Source organism: Peromyscus californicus, unplaced genomic scaffold (genome assembly GCF_007827085.1).
Source record: "Peromyscus californicus insignis strain IS unplaced genomic scaffold, ASM782708v3 Scaffold_9__1_contigs__length_137607984, whole genome shotgun sequence".
NCBI lineage: Eukaryota > Metazoa > Chordata > Mammalia > Rodentia > Cricetidae > Peromyscus > Peromyscus californicus.
In genome coordinates, this window is record NW_026294617.1 from 86,991,448 (window position 1) to 87,018,611 (window position 27,164).

A 27,164-nucleotide genomic window follows, 5' to 3' on the forward strand; every position below is an offset into this window, starting at 1 on the left:
CAATACCCGACTCCTAACATCTTTCCCTGAGCTAGTGCAATAGTCTCCTATCTGGCATGGCTGTTTTTCACCTCCAATCCCTTTGTGTTCAATTTTTCACACTCCTGTTAGTCCCTTTCCTGAACCATAACCCATGGTTACAGCCACCCCGAAAAGCCCTCAGACGCTCACATGCTCATTCTGCCCACTGAGGGAAATCTAAACTCTACCATTCAAGACACTCACTGACTAGCGCCTCCCTCCCCTCTAGGAGGATCCTCCATTAGCCCAACTACTATCCCAACAGTGACCCACCAAACCAACTACCCACCTGTTCCCTCTTGGCCTCTGAGGCACAAAAGGACACATATGTGAACCTGTGATGCAAAGGCGGGCACAGTGAAGGGAGAAACACAAGAGCTCTGTTAGTGCACAGCATGAGCAGTGCCAACAGAACACTTGCACAGGACCTTAAGTCACAGAGACGTTTCTGAGACCATGGTAACGGTCAGAAACAGGACCTGACCCAGGAATAACTAGAATTCGAAAAGAAGACATTTAAAAGCTGAACAATGTGGAAGTCATAATCAAGGTAATAGAGGAAAAAATCTGCCACTTCTAAAAGATCTTTACTTTGACTGGAAAAGATACTTATTTTCTAATTGCTCTGCCTCTTCTTAATCCACGGCTTCATGACTACTACATGCTGTGACCTAAATCCCGATCTTCAATTCAGCTCCTTTATCTGCTTTGCATACCTCTACATCTCCAAATACCTACCAGAGGCCTAAACTAGCACTTAAGATCACCGTATTGTAACTCAGAACTGTTTTCTCCCACAGACTCCTCCCTTTTTTCTCTTCACCAATAAACAACATCACTCTGAGTCTCCTGGACCAGAATGTCAGTTTAGGATGACTCCAACTCCTAACTCACTATTATTCTCATCCATCTTCTCTTTACCACCTTTTCACAGTTCCAACCTTCTCTCCAACCACCATGACCTAACTACAGTCTTACTGGGTCCTACTTCCATTAATGTCTCAAATGCATATCCCCTCTCCTTTTATGACTTTGTCCTGGATTTAATAATCAAATTATCATAAAAAGGTTCAGCATATACATATTATTCTGTTACTACCCTCTCTGTTAAAGATGCATCATGGATAGCTGCCATATAAAGTATGAACAGAGATAACTTATTCTTTTAGTAATGTTAGTAACTTTTTAAGTAACTAAAAAGAATACTGACAGACTATATTTACCCAGCTATTCTCATTCACCAGGTTGCTATTTTGTTTCCATTTTTTGCTACTATACTATTGCATTGGGGATCCTTAAATAGGGGTCAGTGAAATGGCTCAGCAGTTAAGAATGCTTACTGCTCTCCCAGAGGACCCATGTTCAGTTCCCAGCACCCACATGGAGGTTTATACCCATCTATAACTCCAGTTCCAGGGAACCTGGCACTCTCTTCTCACCTACACAGGCACCAGGCAAACATGCAGTGCACTTACATGTATGCAGGCAAAACACAAATGTACTTAAAAATAAATGTTGAAAAACAACAACTTTGAGTTCGGTGGGTAAAGGTGCCTGCTGTCACACCTGCTGACTCGAGTGCAATCCCTGGGAGCAGCAAGTACTGCAGGCTGTCTTCTGACCTCCACACACGTGCCACAGTGTACACACAGGCAGATGGGCATGCACAGAAAATACATTTTAAAATCTAATTTAAAAACCCTTTGAGAAAAGAAATTTTAAGTATGCGTGTATATTTTTGTCACTTTTACTTATGGAAAGGCCCATGGTGGGATTGCTACAATCACACAGTACTGTCTCCTGTCTCATTAAATGTACCAGCAGTTTTCTCAACAGGCTGTAATTAATCACGCTCCCACAGCAAGCTTTCCAACTGCTACATGACATCACCTGATTCTGTCAATGTGATAGGTTAAAGGGGGTATCTGGTCTTAATTTGCATTTCTCCAGGTCAAAACCAGACTATACCATCTGTAGGCTGCTTCTTTGTTTACTCTGTTCATTTTTCTATTGGGCCATTATTTTATTAATCAGTTTGTAGGCATTCTCTACACATTAAGCCTGGCTGATATTTTCTTCAATCTTATATATTTAGTTAAAAAGTATATGAAACCAGAACCTATAGAAACTAAGGACTACTGCAAGAACTAAATAGAAAAGCAGGGCCAGGATGCAGTCCAGTGGCAGAGTCCTTGCTCGCCACACACACACACACACACACACACACACACACACACACACACCACTGGCAAATAGAAAAGCAAAAAAGTTCACACATGCATGTGAAAATCTAATGAAGAATTTGAAGGATTCTCCTTAAACATGAGTGTAGAGATGAAAAACACTGTTGTAAATTATTGGATGATAACACAAGTCAGAATGGTGTTCACTCTGGGGGAGAAGGGAGGGTTTACACTGGGAAAGCTGAATGCTTAGAAACTGTCTATAGATTGATTTGGGTGGTAGTTACATGAGCAAAAATATCACCTAGTTGTACACTTAACATTAGTATAACTTAATTAAATTTTAAAGGTCATTTCCCTTCAAAATAGGAACAAGAAATGGCTTCTTTTTGGCATTAACAGACTGCAAAAATGCCGGTGTCTGCTATTTGAGAAGAAGGGGAAAAGTCATCTTTAATGATTCTCCATTTCCTAGGGAATGCCTAAACCATTTAACAACTGGTTCCAATCTACCTTTTGGGCTACACGCCCCCATCCTTTGTAACAAATGCCTTGCATTATGTGTGGTGTATTTGAGAACTCATGTGGGGGCTGGAGAGATGGCTCAGCAGTTAAGAGCATGACTGCTCTTCCAGAGGTCCTGAGTTCAATTTCCATCAACCACATGGTGGCTCACAACCATCTGTAATGAGATCCAGTGCCCTCTTCTGGCATGCAGGGACACATACAGGCAGAATACTGTACACATAATAAATAAATTAAAAAAAAAGAATTCATGTGGGTGTGTGCACATGTGCAAGGAGGCTAGAGGTCACTGCGTCTTCATCCATCGCTCTCAGCCTGATTGTCTGACACAGGATCTCTCAGTGAACATGCTCATTAATATGACTAGCCTAGCTGACTACACTGCCGTGCCTGACTCTTATGTGAGTGCTACATTTCCAAACTTAGGTCCTCATGCCTGCGAGGCAGGCTCCTGCCAGCTGGACCATCACCTCACCCTCTCATTTTAAGAGGAGTTTTACGGCAGTTCCTAATGGCTGATTCCTTCTCGTGTTTTAGGACTGAGAAATGTCACCTAGTCAGATAAACTTTTCCTGATGCAGCTATTTAGTGGAGCCTCGCTCCCTGTGTGTCATAAACTGAATAATCATGTTTACCCTGAGTTTTCTTCTTTATTAGTCCCTACTAGTCCCTACTTGAACGAAAGCTTTAAGAGCACTGGTAGCTTTCCCATAGGAATTCAATGCCGTATTAATGGGCTCTTTGAGGTAGGAATGGGAAAATTTAAGACACTGAGTCATTTATTTAACACAAAAACAAAAATACACACTACCTATCACATTCTGCTGGGGACTGTTAAAAACTGACAGCCCTAGGAGGCTGCTGAGAGGGCTCAATTGGTAAAGTGCCTTCCCAAAGCATGAGGACCTGATCTGGACCCATCAAACACACATAAAAGTCAGGCATGGTGGAGCACAGCTGTAACCTCAGTTCTGGAGAGGCAGAAACAGGATTCTCAGAGCTAACCAGCAAGCCTAGTCAAGGGAGCTCCAGATTCAGTGAGACTTTGTCTCCTGAGGCAGAGAGCATTAGACAAGACATCTGACATCAACCTCTGACCTCTGCAAGCATGCACATGGGTACTGGAATTTGCACATGTGCACACACACGAATTTAAAGGACTGTAAGACAGAAAAGTGAACCCATCCTCTGAAAGCTTTTCAAAAGACTCCTAACTGTAAATGGTGGCTCATGCCTGTAACCTCAGCATTCAGAAGGCAGGAGGGCTATTTCAAATTCCAGGCCAGCCTGGGCTACACAGAGAGAGAGAGAGAGACCTGTCTGGAAATAAAACAAAAGGAAACAAACAAAAAAGCAAAGCAAAGCTTAAGGAGCTCTCCTGAGGCAGCAGCGACAAGGGTAAACTAAATGTTAAAACAAAGGAAGGTGGGTGAAAATAAAAGCCCATCTGAACTAAGACTTGAAGGCTAAATGTGAGTAGGTAAAGAATTAGGGAAAGGGGTCAAAAGACAGAGGAATGGACCACCAAGATAAGATAGGAAGATAAATAATGCAATGAGAATAAACAGTATGGGCATGGGGGAAATCAGTATTATAAAACAACGGAGACTGGAGCTAAGTAAACAGTCAATAGTAGACTGAAATGAACACTAGGCAACTGGCTGCCTCTGCAGGTCTTCAAGCCAGCATTACTAAATGAAATTATTCTGGCAGCTATTTGCTGGATGGACCGGAAAGAAAGGAAGGAAGGAAGGAAGGAAGGAAGGAAGGAAGGAAGGAAGGAAGGAAGGAGGGAAGGAAGACAGACAGGACCTCTGGAGGTTAGTTAGGAGGCTCATGCAATAGACTGTGTATAAAATAAGACCCTGTAAGACTAAGGGTCTTACAGAAGCCACAGATGTGCCAAACATTAACACAAAAGACCTGGGTGTAAATCTTAGGTGTAGATTATTTATTTGAGACAAGGTCTCAAAGTTCAGACGGGCTTCAAACTCATTATACGGCTGAACTGATATGTCTACCTCCACCTCTAAGTGTCAGGATTATAGGCATGTACCACTATGCCTTACTCTTAGGCCTAGATTTAATAGCTCTTGTCAGGGCTCGTTTTAACAGCATTATCAAGATATAAACTGCAAAGTACAGAATCCACTCACTCAAAAGTGTACACTCTAATGGTTTTCAGCAGTCATGCATCCATTACTACTTTACCACAATTGTTTTGAGAACATTTACACTACTCTAAAAAGAAACCTCATTCCTTGGGGTTGGGTAATGTATGTAGCTCAGTTGGTAGACTGCTGACCTAGTATGCAAAGGGCCTTGAGTTCAATCTCCAGTACTGAATAAAACCAGGAATGGTGGAATTTACCCATAATCCTAGCACTCAGGTGAAGGCAGGAAAATCACAAGTTCAAGGTCATCCTTAGCTACAGAGCTGAGTCTGAGGCCATCCCAGGGCACACGAGACTCTGTTTCAAAAACAAAACCAAGTCCTGTGTGGTGACGCATGCCTTTGTGCTCAGAATGCAGAGGCAGGTGGAGCTCTATGAGTTCAAGGCCAGCCCAGACCACAGAGTGAGCTCCAGGACAGCCAGGGACAGGGACACACAGTGAAAACCTGTTTCAAACAACAGTAACTATAACAAAAGCCTAAACAGAACCCCATCCCTTTAATGTCATCTCTCCAGACTGTCTCTCTAGATTTGCTTGTCCTGGACATTTTTCACATGAACGGTGTCATACCATGCCGTCCTTTGTGACTGTTTTTTTTTTTTGTTTGTTTACTTTAGCATGTTTCCAAGATGCAACAGCATAAAATATATCAGCACTTTACTTATATTGAAAAAAAGATATGGATCCATTTATGCATGCATTATTCATCCTTGCATCAGCCTGTGGAAATGTGAGCTATCTTCATTTTTTAGCTAAGCCATTTTTCCAGTCCCTCAATATATATACATGCTTTGTGCAATAGACACCGGGCTGTTATGATCTTTGGGTTGTATTTTTAGTTACACAAGTTTAAAAGAATACTGCACAGCCTTACATCTTTTTCCTCCCATTCAGCCTGTCTGTATTTTACTGTCCATCTGGTGAGTCTGGTGTTACCCCAAGTTAACACTAAGAGGGAAATTCTGCTGTCTTTATGCTCTCCCTCTTGCCTAGTTTCACACTACTGATACTGGCATTACTAGCTATTATAGTATCTTTTTCTCATAAACCCTAATATAATGTATCATTATAACTCAGAAATAATTTATACAACACAATTTGCCACCCATTTTTGTCTGAGAGTCAATACAGACAACGTGCCTAAGTCAGTTCTCTCCTTACACTATGTGGGTCCTAGAGTATCCAATTCAGGTCCTCAGGCTTGGCGGCAAGCACCTTTCTTTACCCACTAAGACACTTCACAAGGCTCCAAACTAAATTTTTAAAGGATAATTTTGTGCTTCACAAAATCTATTTATACACTTATTTAGTACAGCTAGATGGTAAACACTATAAAACAGTATATGCCTGTACTGATTTGGATTTCAATTTTATACAAGGAATTCTATAAGACAGAATTCTGTTAACTAATTTCTATTCTGTTCCTTGTTCACCAAGCTGGAGTAAGAAACACTAATAAGACGTTACTCCTTTTGCACTGCTGGACTATCATTACTTTGAACCCAGAGATGCCAAACAAGAAAGGTCCTTCCGGTTTGAGGCTTTCATTGCTCCTCTAACCTGGCAGGCCTAGGTTTGGTGTAATTTTAATAAATGTGGCTGATACGGCAGGACACCAGTAACCAACAAGTAGACCAGTTATAACAGTGTAACAGCAGACTACGCAGGGTGCTGACACTAGATAGACTTGAGCAGTCCGATGGTCCTATCTCAAGAACTTTTTTTTTTTTTTAGCAAGTCGTCTTCTCTAGGAACAGTGGCAGAAGGCTCCCTTGAACAACAAAGTCTGCCCTTTTTAAAGGACAAGACACTGAAAAGCGTGGTAGTGAAACCCTTGATGCTAACATGAATGCGGACACTAAGGGGCCTCTGAAAACACAAGGACCAGGGCGGGATAGAGAAACACAGAGCTCAGATTGTGTCGGGTGCAGAGACGTCCCTGCCTGGTGGGGCGAGGCGGGGGGAACGGGAAGCACTGTCCCGGGACAGCGCAGGGACCCGGGAAGGAAAGCCGGCCCGAGTCGCCGAGGGTGGGGCTTCGCCGCTGAGCCTCACCCCGGCGGACGAGCCGTAGCCGAGGCCGGGCAGAAGGCCGCGGCTGGTCACCCCGCCCATCCCTGGTGCTGGCACGAAACCCGACTCGCTGGGCAAGCCGGAAGGAGTCCTACCAGGGACTTGGTCCCAAAGCTACAAGTTGCCCGCGCGGCTCCGGGGGAGGCTGCAGCGGGAAAACAAGACCCGGTGCGGCAGACCCGTAGGCCTTTCCCGTCTCAGCCCTGACCCCCTCCGCACTCACTCCGCCACACGACGCTCTTCAGCCCCCGCTCCGTCACTGGTGGCGCCATCTTCCCAAGCCGTGGAGCCGCAGCCACCGCCTGCCACTCGCAACCTACTTCAGCCCTGAAACCTGCGCCCGGGGGAGGGCCCTTCCCCTCCAGGCGAGGGAGGCTCCGCCCCCTCCGCGGGCCGCGCCCTCTGGTGACGTCACACGCGCCGACAAGGGCGCGTCCAGCCTGCGCCTGGACTGAGGCTGCGTCGTGTGGGCGGAATCCTAATGAGCAGTCTGGCGCCCCCTGGCGGAAACCGAAATTCGGTGTCCAGTTACGCATCAGAAAACTAACACAAATTCATGCAATTATGAATTTATATATACAGGGTCTTTTCTTTTTGTATTTTAAAATTATACTTATTTGTGTGTATGTACGCGTGCACACGTGTGCATGCCCAGGCTTGCACGTGAAGGTCAGAAGACCTCTTCTTCCACGGTGTGGGTCTTGGGATCAAACTTAAGCTGTCAGGCTCAAGATCCATCTCGTCGGCCCAAACATGGAGACTTTTTGCTTTACAAAGTAAATTTTCATTTAACAAAGGGATTCATAATAGACTATTCCGAAGCCAGCTCAACTACCAAATGGAAAGTCTGCTCTCCACCCACGCCAACTTCATTTTACTCATTTTTCAAGATCACTGATTATGTTAAACTGTAAGTAACCACCAGTATGCCCAGAACTGTGCTGGACTTTCAGAAAAGTCAAAGAAATGAAAGACCTTCTTCTTCTGAAGAATTTCACAATTTAAATTATAGAGCTAATCCCACCAAGCAAGAAAAAGGCCACTACCACAATTTTTAAGCCAAATTTGAAACAAGCTTTATTTTATTCAGGTGCACCTGCTTCCTAAGTTGGGTTAGAGAGGGAAGTGCTGAGTCTGTTTCTCAGGGTCCTTTTTTTTTTGGTTTTTCAAGACAGGGTTTCTCTGTGTAGCTTTGTGCCTTTCCTGGAACTCACTCTGTAGCCCAGGCTGGCCTCGAACTCACAGAGATCCGCCTGCCTCTGCCTCCTGAGTGCTGGAATTAAAAGTGTGCACCACCACTGGCCAGCTCTCAGGGTCCTTCTAAGGAATAAAATCATGAGTAGTGGCAAAGCAGGTTTATAGGGGAGAGACAATGGAGCAATTGGAAAATATAGAAAAATCTCAAAAAGCAAAAACAAACAAGCAAACAAAACCCCATCATATGGTCACTGGTTAGGGAGGGTCGGGAGGGTCAGGGTGTTCCAAAAACAAGTCAAGGTCATGTGTTAGAGCAGGTCAGGTTCAGGAAACAGAAGTTTAAAAACATAAACTCAGCTCTTATAGTAAATGGAAATTTATTTTTAAGAACACAACAAAATGGCTCCTGCCTTCAAAATGGAGTCAAGCAGGTTCCTCATTCTTCCCTTGACTTATGTGTCCTTGTCAAATCCTTGATAGGGGACTGTCTCTAATAATGTTATCAGGTGGCATTGTTTATTTGATGGGTGATCAAATTGTTAACACATTGAGGGCACAGGGCCCAATTATGATAACCAGTAGAAATAATATTAGAGGGTCAATGAAGGGGGAGACCTATCTTAGCCATGTAGGCCAGTCAAAATTTGTTCAAGAGATTTTGTCTATTTCTCGATGTAGACCATCTATGTCAATAGTATGAGAGAAGTCAGGGATATTAAACAGCACATTCCAGTAAATTGCTGGCATCCAAGATTATGTTTAGGTAGCAAGTAGTCATTAGAGGATTCTCCTCTGACACAATTTTCCTGTTGGCTTCCTGGTGCTAGATGGAGCCAGAGGTTATAACCTACACTGTTACAGACAGGGTTACTCTGGGTATGCTAAGTTCAGTTGAAGTGATTAATGAATCTTCCCCTTCTTATTTTAGCACATCTGTAATTCCCATTATCAGAACCTTTGATTATGCCGAAGTCTGTATTATTACACTGGGATTGGTCATTTAGATTCGTCCATCCCAAGTACCCTCCATCCATGATGCATAAAAATAATCTTTTGCATGGCAAGACTGTATCAGAGTGTTTCCTATGATGAGGTGACTTGTATTTCCCCTGTCAAGATGCATTTAGATTCTGTTTGCATAGCTTGAAAATAAGAAAGTAAAGCTGTTAGTCATAGGACAATCATGATGTAGATTCCAACAGCAAGAACACAATGTTTAAAGTTATGTTAGATGCTCAAACTTAGAAAGTTTGATTTTTAATGATCCCTTTCCAATCACTTTCTACCTCTGGGGGTTGGGCTCCTATCCCAAGGGTTTCTCAGGTGCCTTCTTGAGATGTGAGTGATGAATCAGGTAGCAACACCAACAGTCTCAATAGCAGTAGGAGTCCAGAGAATCTCAAGGTAAGGTCCTTTCCATCTAGGTTCAAACTCTTTGGTTTTGAACCGTCAGACCAATACAGCATCTTTGGGTGGGAATGGGTGCTCAGGCAAGCAGTACCCAACAGGTTGAGCAGCCTGGGCATGAGGGAAAATCTTATCCAAGCTTAGTTGCAATCCTTTTAGGGACTCAGAGATTGGAGTGGGGCAATCTGATAACAATCCAGCATGTTCCTGAGGGATCGTGGGAGGTGGTTACCCATAGACTATGGGCATGAACTTTTCTCGATACAGGATACAGAGGACCCTGAGAAGGGCATAGGAGGTCAACCCAGTTACCACCAATCTCAAGAGTATGTTTACTTAAAAATTCCTTTAAAGTTCTTTTCATCCTTTCTAACTTTATTGAGCTCTGAGGACAATATATACAATGAAGTTTCCAATTTATGTTAAGAGCCTTAGAGAGCAACTGAGATAACTTGGCTGTGAAGGCCAGGCCGTTGTTGGACTCCAGAGATATGGAGAGGCCAAATATGGGGGGGAAATTCCATTATTAATTTCTTAACCAGGTGGTGGTTAAGAAGTCTTTAATCCCAGCACTTGGGAGACAGAGGCAGGCAGATCTCTGTGAGTTCGAGGCCAGCCTGGTCTACAGAGCAAGTTCCAGGACAACCAGGGCTACACAGAGAAACCTTGTCTCAAAAAACCAAATAAACAAAACAAAAATTTCTTAGCTACCACCTGGGCGCTTTCCATTAGGGATGGAAAGGCCTCTACCCAGCGCAGGATGGTGTCAGCAAACACTAGCAGATGTTTGTAACTATATAGTTTTGGCTTGGCTTCAGTAAAGTCCAATTCCCAAAATTTCTCTGCACATACCTGTGCACAGGTCAGGCATCAGTCTGAAATGCTCTGAAGTTTTTCCCAGTGTCCAGGCAGCCAGACGTGAGGGAAGATGAGTCCTGATCCTTTCATCCTGGTGTGATGCAAGACAGTTAGCCAGTTTGGGCCCAGTACCTTTGGCATGCAGATTCTTCTGTCAGGCAAGATCCACCATGCATTGTGGCTCTCCTGAGCCCCCAAGTCAGAATATGACTTGATCTCTTCTGGATCGTGCTCAGAAACATCTTCATCAAGGCAGAGTGGGGGCTCAGGGACAGCAGATGGTTCCAGGGTGGTCTGGGGTTTGGGTTCCCCAAAAGCAGCCTTTTTGGTGACTTGATCTGCATGGTTGTTACCTTGAATTGGGGGGAGGGGGCGTTGCCTTTTAGATGTCCTGGCCAGTGTATTAATGGTCAGCAGTTCAGTTAGCAGCCAGATGCAACTGAACGATTATATGTTTATTTTTAATAGTCTTTCCCTCTGAGGTGAGTAAGCCCCTCTGTTTATGCATCTGTCCATGGACATGAGCTGTGGTAAACTGGCTGTCTGTGTAGCTGTTCGTCTTTTTTCCTTCAGCTCATCTTTTTTTTTTTTTAAGATTTATTTATTTATTATGTATGCAGTGTTCTGTCTGCATGTATGCCTGCATGCCAGAAGAGGGCACCAGATCTCATTATAGATGGTTGTGAGCCACCATGTAATTACTAGGAATTGAACTCAGGACCTCTGGAAGAGTAGCCAGTGCTCTTAACCTCTGAGCCATCTCTCCAGGCCCCTTCAGCCTATTTTAAAGCCTGTGTCAGAGAAATTATTTCTGCTTTCTGGGACGATGTGCCCCTGGGCAAAGTTTGTGTCCAAATGACCTCCTTCTGGCCTGGGACCACTGCTGCCCCCAAATACCTGGTTCCTTCTTGAACGAAGTTGCTGCCATCTGTGTAGAGATCACATCTCTGGTGATTAGAAGAATGTCTGTCAGGTCAGGTTGTATACCTTGGATGATGTCTAGCATCTCCAGTGAGTCGTGGATGGGCTCCTCAGGGTTGTCTGTGGTCCGGCAGCAGGGTGGTAAGATTGATGGACAAGGATTTATCAAAGATCAGTCTGTCCTTATCTAAAAGAAGGGCTTGGAACTGAGTCAGACAGGCATTTGACATCTACAGATTGGTGGCATCCCTCAGCAGGCTTTCCACAGTGTGTGGAGCTGTTACAGTTAGAATCTGTCCCAATGTGAGCCTGTCAGCTTCTTTTACAAGAATTGTGGTGGCTGTGATGGCTCTTAAATGGGGTGGGGGGAGCATCCAGAGGCTACAGGATCTGGTCTCTTTGAGATGTAAGCTATTGGCCTTTAGACCCAGGGTCTAGGTCAGTACTCCCTTGGCAATGACCTTTCTTTCATGGACATAAAGATAGAAGGGCTTGGAGACACCGGGACAGTTAGAGTACAAGGGCCTCTTTTAACTTTTTTTTTTTTTTAAAAAGATTTACTTATTTATTATGTATACAGCATGTGTGACCACAGGTCAGAAGAGGGCGCCAGATCTCATCATAGATGGTTGTGAGCCACCATGTGGTTGCTGGGAATTGAACTCAGGACCTCTGGAAGAATAGTCAGTGCTCTTAACCTCTGAGCCATCTCTCCAGCTCTCTTTTAACTTCTTAAAGGCCTGTTCATGTTTCTGTGTCTATTCCAAAGGGTGTTGCCCCTGGCTGTAGCAGAGTCCAAGGGTCTGGCAATTTCAGCAAACCCAGGTACCCAAGGACAGCAATGGCTCCCAGAAACTCTCTAACATGTTTCTTGGTAGTTGGAGCTGGATTTGCAGTATGGCTGCTATACGGCCCTGGGAATGCAGTCTTTCTCTTCTCTCGGTTCATATCCCAAGTAGGTAACCTGAAGTGAGCAAATTTGGACTTTCTTTTTAGAAACTCCACAGCCTAATTGGGCTAGAGTTTCCAAAAGATCTCAGGTAGCTCTCGAACAGTCCTCCTCATCTTCAGCAGCCAATAATAAATCATCCCCATAGTGAAGCAAGGTTACCTCAGGGTACTTACTATGGAAGAGACTTACCTTGGTGGGGTGCTTCATCGAAGATGGTGGGAGAGCCTTTGAACCCTTGAGGCAGTGTGGTCCAGATTACTGGTCCCAATATCCCTGGTTCAGGGTTGGCCTCTTCAGATGTGAAGATGGGCTGACTTAATGACAGGAGGGTGGAGAAGAATGTATCTTTTAAGGCCAATACAGTGTGAACTTTACTCTCTGAGCAAACTGTAGGGATCTGTAACAGTCGTGTGAATGATTTCTACCTATTTGTTCGCTTCCCTCAAGTCTTGTGGTGGTCTATAGTCTTGAGTTCCTAGCTTTTGGACAGGAAACAAGGGGATATTCCAGACTGACTGACAAGGAGTAAGTATGCCTCATTCAAGAAGGAACCTGGTGCAAATCTTAATCCCTTCACTGGCTTCTGAGCTGATGGGGTATTGCTTAACTCAAGTGGGAATAGCCCCAGGTGTTAGTTGCACTATGATGGGTGGCACATATTTGGTCAAGCCAGGAGGATTATCCTCTGCCCAAACTGTAGGAATTTCCTGGATTGACAATTTTTTCCATCCCCACCCCCTTCCAGAGAAAGGGCTGGATTTTGAAGGAGTAGATATTCCTCACTTATTGGACAGGCTTTAGCAGGGCCTCCCAATTTCAACTTAGGAGTGTCTCCTGAGAATAATATTGTTGCCTGGAGCTTGTTCAGGAGGTCCTGTCCTAGTAAAGGGTAGGGACGTTCAGAAATGAAGATAAAAGAATGAGTCACATGGTTAACAGTCTGGTCATTGGTTCATTTATATTCTTTAATATCCCCTGTTGCCCCCTGCATTTTCATTGTTTGGTTGCTAAGGGGTCCTGGGGTTACCATAATACCAAATGGTTAGCCCCCATGTCCACCATCAGGTTGGCCCCTGATGGTGAAGATTACTATAGGCTCCTGGAAGCCTAGTTCAAAGGAATCTTGGCCTTGCTGATCCTCCACAGACAGGATTGGCTTGGGTTTGGGGGCCTACCTGTTTTCATCATGGACATTCATTCTTCCAATGACCTGTAGGCACAGTGCTCCTTTTGTAAATGTTTCCTTTTTTTTTTTAATCATGGAGGTCATGGGCAGTGTTGAAAGTGACTGGAGCTTACAGTGTAGCCACGGTGGCCCACCCCATCTTCTTTGCCAAAATCATTTCCAAGATCTTCTTTGCTGTCTCTGCTGTCAAACACCTTCTAGGCTACTTCTAATAGTTCTCACCTGTGGTGATATATTGTGTATGATAATAAAATTTGCCTGAAGATCAGAGAACCGAACAAGCCACTAGATTAAACACAGATGCCAGGCAGTGGTGGCACACACCTTTAATCCTAGCACTCCGGAGGCAGAGATCCATCTGGATCTCTGTGTGTTCAAAGCCACCCTGGACTACATGAGATTGACTCAGTCTAGGATAGAAAACAGAGCCAGGCAGTGGTGGCATACACCTTTAATCCCAGTACTGGGAAGCACACACAACCTTTAATCCCAGGAAATGATGGCTGGGCAGAGAAAGTTATATAAGGCGTGAGGAGACAGGAACTAAAGGCTTTTCAGCAGCAGTGTCCCTTTCAGCTAGAGGCTTTTTCCGGCTGGAGCCTTTCAGGTGAGGACTCAGAGGATTTCAGTCAGAGGATTTATGGAATCGGTGAGGTGAGACGTGGCAGTGGCTTGTTCCTTTGTTTCTCTGATCTTTCAGCATTTACCCCAATATCTGGCACTGGGTTTTTTATTAAAAGACCTATTAGAAATTCATGCTACACAGACCTGTTCTTTCCTGAAAAATCTTTTATATCTTCTATGTATGACCATCTTTTGTATCTTGCTATATCAGGGCCAACTGAATAACAAAGGCCAGGTTAACCACCTTGAAATTTGCCAGATCCTTTGAGTTTATAGAGGTGTATAACCAATAGGTTCCAGGAGGCACTCCAGGAAAGCTGAAGGCTATTTATCTGGGCCCTGTTTCACATCTGCTACCTTGATAGGTTAGTGGGTTTTCAGGCTGCTGGTTTCATCTCTTCTTCTTCTTCTTCTTCTTCTTCTTCTTCTTCTTCTTCTTCTCCTCCTCCTCCTCCTCTTCCTCCTCCTCCTCCTCCTCCTTCTTCTTCTCCTTCTTCTCCTTCTTCTTCTTCTTGTTTTGTTTTGTTTTGTTTTTCAAAACAGGGTTTCTCTATATAGTTTTAGTGCCTGCCCTGGATCTTGCTCTATAGACCAGGCTGGCCTGGAACTCACAGAGATCCATCTGGCTCTGCCTCCTGAGTGCTTGGATTATAGGCATGTGCCACCACTACCCAGCTGATTTCATCCCTCCTGACATGACCTGGTGGTTCTAATCAAGTGACCTCCTACCTCCCTCTGTGTTGTAGTCACATTGGGTTCTCCATGGTGACAGAGCATGGTCGATTGCCTCTACCCTCTGGTCATTTGTTGCAGAATATTTGTTTAACTATGCAAAGATGTGTTGCACTTACTTAAGTATATAAAGATGTGTTGCTTTTTTTCTTTGCCTGCCTAAGGCACCTGACTGGTCTAATAAAAAGCTGAACAGCCAATAGCAAGGGAGGAGTTATAGGCAGAACTTCCAGGCAGGGAAAATAATAGGAGGATAAATTTAGGCTCAGAAGAAGAGAAAAAGAAGAAAGAGGAAAGAAAAAGAGGTGCCAGGGAGATGCTAGGGGCCACCCAGCCAGACACAGAGGAAGCAGGGAAGTAGGACATACAGGATGTAAGAAAGGTAAAAAGCCCCAAGGCAAAATGTAGATGAATAGAAACAGGTTAAATTAAGTTAAAAAAGTTAGTGGGACAAGTATAAACTAGGGCTAAGCATTCATAATTAATAATAAGACTCTGTGTCTTTGTTTGGGAGCTGGTTGGTGGCCCAAAGAAAGTTCCAACTATAAATGGCACCCAACGTGGGGCCCAAATTTCCACTGAGAGCCTGGGCAAGATGTATCCAATCTGATCTGAGTGGCTGGGCTTACTGAGGGTAACATTCACCACCTCCCAAGCTGTTTGAGAATCAAAAGTACCCCTGAGGGGTCAATCAACCCCAAATGTGAGCTATTCAGTTTCACAGAATATTTGGAGGCAATTCATAGTGACAGGATAATCATAATCCTCCTTGACTATGTATGGTGGGGGTAACGTTTGTCATTCTTTAGAACACAGGCTAGAGGGCTGTTTGGCTTGCTAGTTATTACCCATACTACCCATCTGTTCAGTCACCCCGACTCCAAGATAACCCAATTAACACAGAACACAGAAAGTACAAAAGACTGAGACAAAAAAATGTGGCCAAAGACGAGACGAATAAAGACAAATCAAACAAGACACAAAACCAGACCAAGACCCTCAGATGGGCAGGGTGATGTCTTGCTTTTTGCCCTGGATGAAAGAGTATTGGGTCTTATCAGATCCCTGCTCAATCCAGATCTGGATTCTAACAGAACCAAATGCCACAGAAAATTACTGTGACTTACCAAGGGAGGCCTCCATTGATGCTTACTGCTTTTCTCAGCGTGATAGTTCACTCTGACAGTCCATGAAACCAAAAACATACCTTGTAACTGAAAGGGAAAAATCAGTAGCCATCTTGAGAGACGCTTCCCCCTCCCCTCCTCCAAAGGTATTTGCTGACCAGCAGTTTTAGAAGTGACCAGAAGTTCAACTTATAAGGCTGGGACAATAAACCTATGTATCCTGGACTTGGCAAAACAAGATATGGGCAGTAATGGGCTCAACTAACCTCCGAGGAAAATAGGACTGGAACAATAAATCTGAATGTATATATCCTGGGTTCAGCAAAAGCAGGACATAGGGAGTAAAAATTTATGTCTCTGTAGATACCCTGAATCCTGTTAGCCATCAATAACCTCATGCTTATAGTTCAGCCAGTAACTTCAAAGAACGACCTCACTCCTATCCCCCCTCATCCAATCCCAAGCTGCATGTAAACCTTTCCTATATAAACCCCTTAAAGTGAGTGCTGGGGCTGTTCTCCTCCACTCGCTGTGTCGGATGTTAGATGGCGGACCAAGGTTGCTTGTTTTGTTATTAAAAACCTCTGTGTGCTTGCATTGGATATTGGCTCTGTGGTGGTCTTGCTTGGGGGACTTGCAACCTGGGCACAACAGAACCTTGGAACTTCTCAAGGTGCATACCTCCTGAGGTGGCCCTTCAGCCAAGAGTCCTGGAGTGAAGGTATGGCCTTAGAATTTGGAAGGGTGGTCTTATTTCACTGGGGCCTCCAGAAAACTTTAATCCTCTGGGTGAGAATAAGACCACTACCACAATTTTGAGCCATATTTGAAGAAGACTTTGTTTTATTTGGGTGCACCTGAGAGCTGCCAGTGACTGTCTCCTGTCAGGTTAGAGAGAGAAGTGTTGAGTTCGTTTCTTGGGGTCCTTTTAGGGAGTAAAATCACAAGTAGTTGCAAAGCAGCTTTACAGAAGGGACACAATAGGGCAGTTAGGAAGGGCAGAAAAATCTCAAAAAGCAAAAAAAAAACCCAGTCTTTATGTAGTCACTGGTTAGGGAGGGTTAGGGTGTCCTCAAAAACAAGTCAGGATCATGGGTTGGAGCAGGTCAGGTTCTGGGAAAGAGAAACTTTAAGACAGAAACTCAGCTCTTACAGTAAATGGGAATTTATTTTTAACAATACAACAAAATGGCTCCTGCCTTCAAAATGGAGTCAGGCAGGTTCCTCAGCATCCTGTAGTAGTCAAAAGAGGGTTGAAACATTGAATGCTTTAAAGCCAGATGTCATGAACCAAATCTGCTGTCTCCGTACATAGAAGATGAAAGCAGGAAGATCAGGAGTTCAAGGTTATCCTTGGCTACATACCCATTTCCTGGCCAACTGTGAGAGCTAAAGTTATGTTTTAAGCTTTAATTACTATGCCTAAGAGATCCATGAAACAAAAATGCCTGTGACCTACATGCCCCTTGCCCAAGGACAAATACTTCCTGAAATGCTGGAGGCTGTTATTTATGGGAGATAACAAGCCACATGTTTTCACTCCCTAAACAAGTTTGTTTGACTCAACTACACTGAATGTGTTTGATCCCATGTAGGTGGGACGTTCATAGGCAGAAAATATGTCAGGATCATTTGCCCCTGATTGGATGTAAGCAGGAGGTACATAGGGAGTCTACCAGGATGTATGCTTTCCCCTGATTGGATGTAGGCAGGAGGTACATAGGAAGTATACCAGGATGTATGCTTTCCCCTGATTGGATGTAAGCAGGAGGTACATAGGGAGTCTACCAGGATGTATACTTTCCCCTGATTGGACCTGATGGGAAATGTGGTGAATTGTGGGTTTTGCCTTTTAAGCCCTGCAAACAATGATGAGAGGCCGTTTTCTGGAAACCCAGAGATGGGCCTGGTCAGAGTCTATCAACCTGGCCAGTATTTAATTAAAGCTTGCTTCAAATTTGACTCTGAATTGTGGTAGTGGTCTTATTCTCAACCAGTGGGATTAACACAACTGAGACCAGAGACCTTGCCCCGCCCTTCACTGACCCCCAAAATGAATGCCTTAGGGACAGAATATAAATAAATGAACGAAGAAAACAATACTCTGTTATCCAACAAGTTTGTGCAAAAAATGCATGGAGATTATCAATATTTTAAAACCCCAAATTATTGTTGAAAGCTGAAGAACAGGGATTGATTTGAGCTCAGACTAAGACAACTTAGGCCGCAGCCTACTTGAGAACCAGTCTTGGGCCCTGAAAGCAGTCAACCAGCTTTCCTCCGTTCCTGAGGGCCTTGACAACCATTATTTACACTGGCTGACATAAGCTTCCCTACAGGATTTTGCAAAGAGCCGGTAGCTCCAAAGATTCAAACTGATCACACGGTGAAAGGGTTACTAAGTACTATCTCTAATCACGTCTAGTGTTGACCGAGTGCTTAGTGTACACCACGCACCAGACGAAGTGGATTATCTCTTCTATCCTCAAGCCATCCACAGAAACAAGGAAGCCAACTTGATGTGCTGTTAATTAGCAGGATTCCCTGGCATGTGCTGCAGTGGGGGAAAGACTGAGCTTGCATGACACAGAGAACAAAGTGGCGGGGAGTGGGAAAATACTGCGACAGGAGTGTTTTCTCTGTGTGAGGTTTTCGTGGCAATAGAAGCCGGAGCTTAGCTCCCTTTAAACCTCCTTTAAATGGATTCGGTTGCTCACAGTTTTAAATATATGCACCTTCTTTCCCACTACCTTTTCAAATTTAAGTCAAGTTCTGCTTAGTATATATAGTAGGGTGGAGCCCAGCCCATAAGAAAAATCCCAATGGAGCAAATCTCCCTGGAGTTGCTTACTCTGGGGGTCAGAGAGGAAGAAGTAAGGTGGGTGAGACACCTCTGTGTTGTACCCTTCAAAAGACTGGGTGTCAGGAAATGACACAAAATGCCCTTCCGAGCTGGAAGTATGGTCACAGGAGCTGTGGTTATGACCTGTGTCCCGAAAGGCCCAGGGACGATGCGGAGTAGTGGAACAAGTCTAGGCCTTCGCTGCACTCGTACACAAGTCCACAACGTGCAAATTCCAGGTCTGATTCTTACTAACAGTGTGCATTCAAACCGGTTGCACTGTCTGTGTGAGATACATTATCTTTGTGTGTTGTGGGGAGCAGTGTGTAGGAGCATGTGTGGGAGCATGTGTGTGGGAGCATGTGTGTGGGAATGTGTGGGAGCATGTGTAGGAGCATGTATGTAGGAGCCTGTGTGGGAGCATGTGTAGGAGCATGTGTGGGAGCGTGTGTGGGAGCATGTGTGTGGGAGCATGTGTGGGAGCCTGTGTGGGAGCATGTGTGTAGGAGCATGTGTGTAGGAGCATGTGTGGGAGCATGTGTGTAGGAGCCTGTGTGGGAGCATGTGTGCGAGCATGTGTGGGAGCATGTGTGGGAGCCTGTGTGGGAGCATGTGTGTAGGAGCATGTGTGGGAGCCTGTGTGGGAGCATGTGTGTAGGAGCATGTGTGGGAGCATGTGTGGGAGCATGTGTGGGAGCATGTGTGTAGGAGCCTGTGTGGGAGCATGTGTGTAGGAGCCTGTGTGGGAGCCTGTGTGGGAGCATGTGTGGGAGCCTGTGTGGGAGCATGTGTGCGAGCATGTGTGGGAGCATGTGTGGGAGCATGTGTGTAGGAGCCTGTGTGGGAGCATGTGTGCGAGCATGTGTGGGAGCATGTGTGTAGGAGCCTGTGTGGGAGCATGTGTGCGAGCATGTGTGGGAGCCTGTGTGGGAGCATGTGTGAGAGCCTGTGTGGGAGCATGTGTGGGAGCCTGTGTGGGAGCATGTGTGGGAGCATGTGTGGGAGCCTGTGTGGGAGCATGTGTGGGAGCCTGTGTGGGAAGAAGCCAGAGGCCAATGTCAGGTGGCTTCCTCAGTTACTTGTCCACCATCTTTGCTTTTTTGAGGTGGGATCTCTCACTAAACCTTGCAAGGAAAAGTATCGGCTCAGGACCCCCAAGACCAACCAGGGCATATTAATTAGGTGAGCCAATGGGGGGGACGGGGGCGGGGGGGGGGGAGGGCTTTTGAGTGGTGGATTTCAGTACTTTGATAGCTGAACCTTGGTAGTCAGCCTCAAGCGGAGGGACTGGCTAAGTAAGGGAATAGACTTTGGGGGCTACCTTGGGGAATGTAATCTAACGGTTTTTAGCAAGGCAGAGGCAATTGGGGAGAAGGGCAAGGCCTGCCAGAGCCACATCCCTTCAAACCTGGAGCTCGCCTATTTGGAATAGCCAGGCTGGTCAGCAAGCCTCAGTGATCCTCCCCAGGACTGGGATTACAGGCACACAACACCATGGCCAACTTTTGCCCAGCTTTTGATCCAAACTCAGGTCCCGTGCTTACTCAGCCAATACTTGACCAACCGAGTTATCTCCTCAGCTCCTGAATATACACATCCAAAACCTTGCAAATCCCAGCAAGCTGAAAATCTTTATTGCTGGTTTACAAATGAGAAAAGTGAGGCTGAGGAAGGTTAAGTACAACATGTAAGCTCTCAGGATGAGCTAGGATCTGAAGCCAGGTGCCTTCGAGATCACGGGCGCCCTTGTCTGTCTTCCCACGCTTCCTAGCTCTGCATAGCCTCCCTGAGCTCTTTCTCCAGGTCTCCTCTAGTTGGCTCTCCTACACAGATTAGAAAGCGTGTTTGAATTCCTCTGCTATGACACAGCAGAGTGAAGGCAGAGCACACCAACGCTGCCAGAGAGGAAAAGCTGCACAGGTCCTAAAACAGTCAAACAGATAAAATAGCTTGAATTTCCCGCACTGGAATTAGAGCAGGTCGCCCACCTTTTATCCCATTTCCCTTTATCCAATGCTGGTCTTTTCCCCTAGCGATTGATGAATTTATCATAATAATCTAGCGAAAAATTTTCCATCAATAAAACATTGACCTGCAGGTGTCAGCAATTGCACTCCTGATTGTGGACACCCCCCCCCCCCCAAGTGTTTGCACCAGGGAGCTGTGTGAACGTGGGTGAGTGTCTTGACTTTGCTGGGCTTCTTTTCTCCATCTGTGGGAAGAGGAGGAGGCTCTTACCTAGCTTGTGGGGTTCTTATGGAAGTGAAATGAACATGCAGAAAGCTTTTAGCAGTGTGTGGTCTGTGCATTACATATACAAGTAAGTGAAGTCAACACTAATTTTGCCCCCATATTGCCTTTTGTGGAATTCTGGCCAGCACATCTTAGCCTTAGGCACAGCCAAGTGGATATGGCTATTTTCTTGCGCTGCTTTGAGAACAGAGATCTTGCCCTTCCATTGGGCTTCAGCTGTTGTCTCTTCCAGTCAGCCACAGGCCCGATTCTGAGGAACCATTCTGAGGGTACCTGTTGTCAACTAAGTGTATCGTACAGTCTCACATGGGTGCTAGCCTACACAGTCCAGAATATGCTTCCACTTCTCTTCCACCAAGGCTTCCCCACCAGGACATGGACCTCTTCTGAGACTGTGGGTCTCACCAGTGTTTCCTCACAGGCCACAGTTCTCTGTTGTCTCAGCGTCCCATCACTGGAATCTTACTTCAAAAAAGAACTCACCAAGGCAAACACAGGAAGTTTCCCAAACTTCTGCATGTCAGAAGCACTAGGTGAGCATAAGACAAACAAACCAACAAATGAACAAACAAACCCAACAGCTATTTCCGGGCCTGCACCCATACCTAATTAGTTCAAGTCTCCAGAATGACAGCTGGGCATCTAGATCAGAGACTGCTGTTCTTTCACTGGGGTTCAGAAACAAAAGGAGAAAGGAGACTCACGGAATGGAACAAGGGAGGATAATGGGGGCTGAACATGAGCTAAGAATAATAATATACATGTAAATTTTTCATAATGACACTTACGTTGTTCATTAACAAAAATTAATTCATTAAAATACATGAATAAATTGTTTACTTGTTTTTGTTTTGAGACAGGTCTCTCTACATAGCCATGGTTGTCCTGGAACTTACTATGTAGCTCTGGCTGTCCTGGAACTCTCTACATAGTCTTGGCTGTCCTGGAACTCAATATGTAGCCTTGGCTGTCCTGGAACTCACTATGTGTTCAAGGCTGTCCTGGAACTCACAAAGATCCACCTGCCTGTGCCTCCTAAGAGCCAGGATTAAAAGCGTACACCACCATGCCCAGCTAAAAACAATTTTTTTTTTGAGACAGGGCCCAATTATCTAGTTCTTGCTGGCCCAGAACTCCCTATGTAGACCAGCGTAGCCTTGAACTCACAGAGATCCATCTACCTCTGTTTCCTGAGTGCTAGCATTAAAAGTGCACACTCTCATGACTGGCAAAAATAATTTTTTTAAGGGAACAAAACTCAACTCTTCCTATTTGTGCTTTTGAAGCGTTAGACTCCACCTTCAGGACTGTCTTGACTCTGGGGAAGATCTCTTTATCAAGGGGCTCCTGGAGCCCCACCCTCGCCCTCTGAAGCACTGGCTATCAGTAGATCCTATGAGAGGAGGGATGCTGACTTTAGTTGTGTGTCCTCTGCTGAGCCCACCCCACCCCAACAGATAACCCCAAACCCAGGGTCACACAGATGGCCCTGGCAACTCTTGTGAACACGACAGAGATGTTGTGGAGAGTGGACAGGGATGGTAGGAAAATGGGAAGTGAGTGTTGAGTCTGCAAAGTGTACAGATATGAAATTGTAAATAATAATAATAATAATAATAATAATAATAATAATAATAATGGCCAGAGAGACAGCTCATTGGTTAAGAGCATTTGTTGCTCTTGCGGAGGACCTGGGTTCAGTTCCCAGCACCCACATGGCAGCTCATGACCACCTATAACTTCAGTTCCAAGGGATCTGTTGCCATCTTCTGGCCTCCACAGGCACACATGTGATGCACAGACATACATTCAGGCAAAACATTCACACACATAAAATAAAAATATTTTAGAAATACATACTATAAAGATCTCTTTATCAGAGGCACGTTTTGCATCTCTGATTTATTGAGATATTTCTGTATGTTTGCCAGGCTGGCCTTGAATTCGTGATTCTCCTGCCTCAGACTCCTAAGTTTTGAGATGACCAGCATGTGCCCTTATACATGGCTTTCTGGTTGGTCTTATAGATTAAAAAAAAAAAAAAAACAAAAAACAAAAAACAAAATTCATCCTCTCTGTTGGATTTTGATTGGTTTCCTTGGAGAGGAGCTGCAGGAAGGGAAGCTTGCTCTCTCTTCCTCTCTGGCCTCATGTCTAACTTCACGCTCCAGTTCCTCTGGGCAGTGTTTTAGAGTTGCCTCCAAGCACACACATTCTTGACTCCATAGCTACGCTTTTAAAAACATGATTTCTTTTAAAGTGTGGGTATCTTTTCTGCATGGGTGTCTGTGTACCACTTGTGTGCCCAAGGCTCTCAGAGGCCAGACGAGGATATGGATCACCACCACCACCACCATCACCACCCCGGAACAAGAGAAGAAGAGTCACACGTGGTTGTGAGCTACCATGTGGGGGCTGGGAATGGAACCCAGGTCCTCTGCAAGAACAGCCTGTCCTCTTAACAACTGAGTCATTTCTTCAGACCCTAGAGGCACTCCTCTGAGGACTGAGTACCACGGCTGCGTGCGCACGTGCGAGACAAATCTTATTCACACGATTCTAAAATCAGGCTTCTGGCATTAGACAGACATTGTTCTAGGTACAACAGCTTTATGTTATATAGCACTGCTTTTTCTCTCCAAACATGGAAAGAAGCCATTACAATGTGAGGGGAGCGTACAGAACAGGCTACAAGATTGAGGAACCCCTGGAAAGCTGTGTGTGTATGTCAGTCGGCCACGGTCTCAGACTCTGCCCTTGGCTGCCGCTCCACCCTGAGAGCGTCATGGCAACCTTTCCAGCCACAGGCCTGCGGTTCTGCTTTTCCCAGAGGCTCTGGCAGATGTCTTCTCACATGCTGCTCTGACTCAGTGAAGTCTGCAGGCAGGCAGCTCAGCTTCCCCGGGAACTTGTGCTGAGGGCGTTTGTTACCCCCACGTTGCCCTAGCAACTGCTGCTAAAGGACTCCAGCTAAAAAGTCCCAACTGAGGCGTGTCTTGGGGTGGATGCTGTCCTCCTGAGGGTGACCTGACTGCTGTGGGGGTACACGCCCATCCTTCCCGCGGGGAGGATGCTGTATGGCAAGCTGTTGAGACACTCATGAACAGGACATGTTAAAGTCTATAATGGAGTGCTGGGCAAAAAGGCGCGTGCCTGTAATCCTAGCACTCTGGGAGGCTGCGGCAGAAGGATCCAGAATTCAACGCCAGCCTGAGCTACATGGGGTTGGGGTGGGCAACGTTCTGTGGTGCGTCGCGATGTGAAGCCTCGGAACAAATTTCTGCTAAGCAGAGCTTTTATGCTTGCAGGCTCTGACGATGAGCTGACTCACTCTGGCAGCCTTCCAGGGCCTTCCTGGATTGTTCCTCCGTACCGTTCTCTCCCCTCCACAGCTCATCTCGACTTCTCTGCAGCTGATGACACACTTGACCTTGCCCTGTCAAATACAGAGTACGAATTACTCCGGTAAAGGCCAGTGGGGCCTTTCCTATCCTACGGGCATTCTGTGTTCTAAATAGCTTCTTTCCGTCGCTGCTCGTGAACAACCCAGGGGCTCTGCAGGAGAAATGAGAAGAGTCTTTAAAACGGAGGACAAATTTTTGCCGTGGAATCATACAGAATGAATTCTCACTACTCACCTCGCGGAGAGTCTGTTTTTACCTGGGGCCCACCGTGTCGTTCCTCTTCCCTCTGTAAATCACTGAAGGGGCCGGGGAGAGGACATGTGTGAGATCCGTTCGCCCCCCCCCCCCCCCCCCCCCCCCCCCCCCCGTTCCCCCCCGCAGGCTTCTGCTTAAGCACTCAGTTTGTTAGTGTTGACGGTCAGCTGGCTATTTCTGCAGCACTTCACAGCAAGCATGGGGGAAAGCCAGCTACCAAACTGTTCAAAGTGACCAGGCGTTTCTGACTAACCAGCCTGTTTCACAAAACCAACCCTCCAAGTGCCTCTGAGCTCACATTACTGACTGGATGAGGAACATTCCTTTCACTCCCAGCCCAACTTGCTGGGTCCCTGGCAAGTGCCACCATTTCATTCATCCAGGCATTTGCGGAAGGGGAACATAAACCCTCAACTGCTAAGGAGGTTGTGGGGAGGAAAGTCCCCAAAGCTCCCCAGGTTGGGCAGGCGACACAGTGCAAAGACTGTCCACCTGTCGCTTTCTCCTCCAACCAGGCATCAAGCTTCCTGCAACAAAGGAGCTCTCCTGAATTACAGCCCTGGTCCTCAGACCTGAGGCCGCTTCACTCTGGTGGGCTTGCTAAAGCAAAGTTGCTGGGCTCAGCCTCAGAATTTCCTAGTTACTAGGCCATTGGCCAAATCCCAGAGACAGCATTTTTCTTTCCTCCCTCACTCCCTCCCTCCCTCTCTCCCTCCCTCCCTCCCTCCCTCCTTTCTCTCTTCTTCTTTCTTTCTTGTTTTTGTTTTTCAAGACAGGGTTTCTCTGTGTAGCCTTGGCTATCCTGGAATCTGCTCTACGGAGCAGGCTAGCCTCGAACTCACAGAGATTTGCCTGCCTCTGCCTCCTGAGTGCTGGGATTAAAGGTGTGCGCCACCACCAGCAACAGGGCATTTCTAAAAGCTTACCAGGAAACACTGGTGATGTTAGACTTGAAAGGGAAAAATCAGTAGCCATCTTGAGAGAGCCCCCCGCCCCCACTTCTCTAAAGGTATTTGCTGACCAGCAGTTTTAGAACTGACCAGAAGCTGAACTCATGGGAAGATAAGGCTGAAACAATAAATCTATATATCCTGGACTTGGTAAAACAGGATACGGGGAGTAATGGACTCAACCGACCAGAAATTGAACTTAAAAGAAAATAGGACTGGAACAATAAATCTGAATGTATATATCCTGGGCTCAGCAAAAGCAGGACATAGGGAGTAAAAAAATCTATGTCTCTGTAGATACCCTGCATCCTGTTAGCCATCAGTAACCTCATGCTTATAGTTCAGCCAGTAACTTCAAAGAACTGCCTCACCCCTACTCCGCTTGTCCAATCCCAAGATATGTAACTCTCTGGATGTAAACCTTTCCTATATAAACCCCTTAAAGTGAGTGCTCGGGCTGTCCTCCTCCACCCACTGTGTCAAGTGTTTGGAATAAGGACCAAGCCGGGGGCTTGCTTTGTTATTAAAAAACCTCTGTGTGCTTACATTGGATATTGACTCTGTGGTGGTCTTGCTTGGGGGTCTTTCGAGAGGGCACAACAGACTCACATTTTGAAAAACAATGTGTTGAAGTATTATAAGGTTAAAATGTAATTATGTTAGTAGTGGCACGTTAAAATGTTAATATCTAGAACATAATAGAAATTTATGAGGTGAAATTGATCCTGAATTAATAACTACCACTTACTAATTACTACAGGCCTCTCACTAATTGGTTACATTTCATTTGACCTTTATTGTGTTTTATGAATCGACTATTACTTCAGTTTTCAGATGAGGAAAACTAGGCTTAGGGAATTTAACTAATTTGGCTAAGGGCAAATGAGAGCAGCAGGTTTTGAATCCAAAACTGTCTTGTGGAAAGTCAATTCAGCCAGGCATTGTGGTGTACACCTTTAATCCCAGGCCTTGGGAGGCAGAGGCAGGCAAGAGTTCTGTGAATTCAAGCCCAGCCTGGTCTACATAGTGAGTTTCAGGCTAGAGGAGGCTATATAGTGAGAGCCTGTTCCACCCCCCACCTCCCCCAAACATTAATTAGTTGGGTTGACAAGATTTTCGCTAATCCAAGAATCAAGAAGGACCAAAAATCTTAAGCAAACAGAATCGCAGGGCTCCTTTTAGCAGGTCAGAGGGCCCTTGCCGGCCAGGATCCTGATCTGGCCAGTCCTGTGTTCTTAGATACGCTTTCCATAGCCCTGCAGAGGCTGTCAAAGGACTTACTCAGAGAGGGGGAGGGGCTGATTCTCTCAACGCTGCGCTATTCAAAGCATGCTCAGCCCTCACCTCATTAGCGGCGGCATGGAGGCGCTGGCCCTGCCAAGTCACAATGTGCCTTTGATGCGGCTCTGGGGAGCTGTGCACACAGTATGGAGAAGCCCGGCTTACAGCAGCAGCTCTCAGGCCTCCAGTCCCTTTAAA

General features: G+C 45.6%; 2 protein-coding genes across 3 annotated transcripts in view; both read right to left on the reverse strand.

Annotated features, from left to right (window-relative positions):
- The window catches only part of Stxbp3 (syntaxin binding protein 3), a 49,320-nt gene extending 41,961 nt beyond the window's left edge, over positions 1-7,359 (reverse strand). The window contains exon 1 of one of the 2 annotated variants that reach the window (XR_008216301.1): positions 7,201-7,359. Coding sequence is in view for 1 of the 2 variants with exons in the window: in XM_052730217.1 (XP_052586177.1) it covers positions 7,201-7,249 (49 nt within the window). In the remaining variant the exon portion in view is untranslated. The remainder of the gene's footprint in view (positions 1-7,200) is intronic. The other variant, XM_052730217.1, reaches the window with a different exon arrangement.
- Positions 7,360-23,127: 15,768 nt separating this feature from the next.
- Fndc7 (fibronectin type III domain containing 7) overlaps positions 23,128-27,164 on the reverse strand; it is a 33,362-nt gene continuing 29,325 nt past the window's right edge. The window contains exon 12 of the mRNA XM_052731107.1: positions 23,128-24,776. Within this exon, the coding sequence (XP_052587067.1) occupies positions 24,733-24,776 (44 nt within the window). The 3' untranslated portion in view covers positions 23,128-24,732. The remainder of the gene's footprint in view (positions 24,777-27,164) is intronic.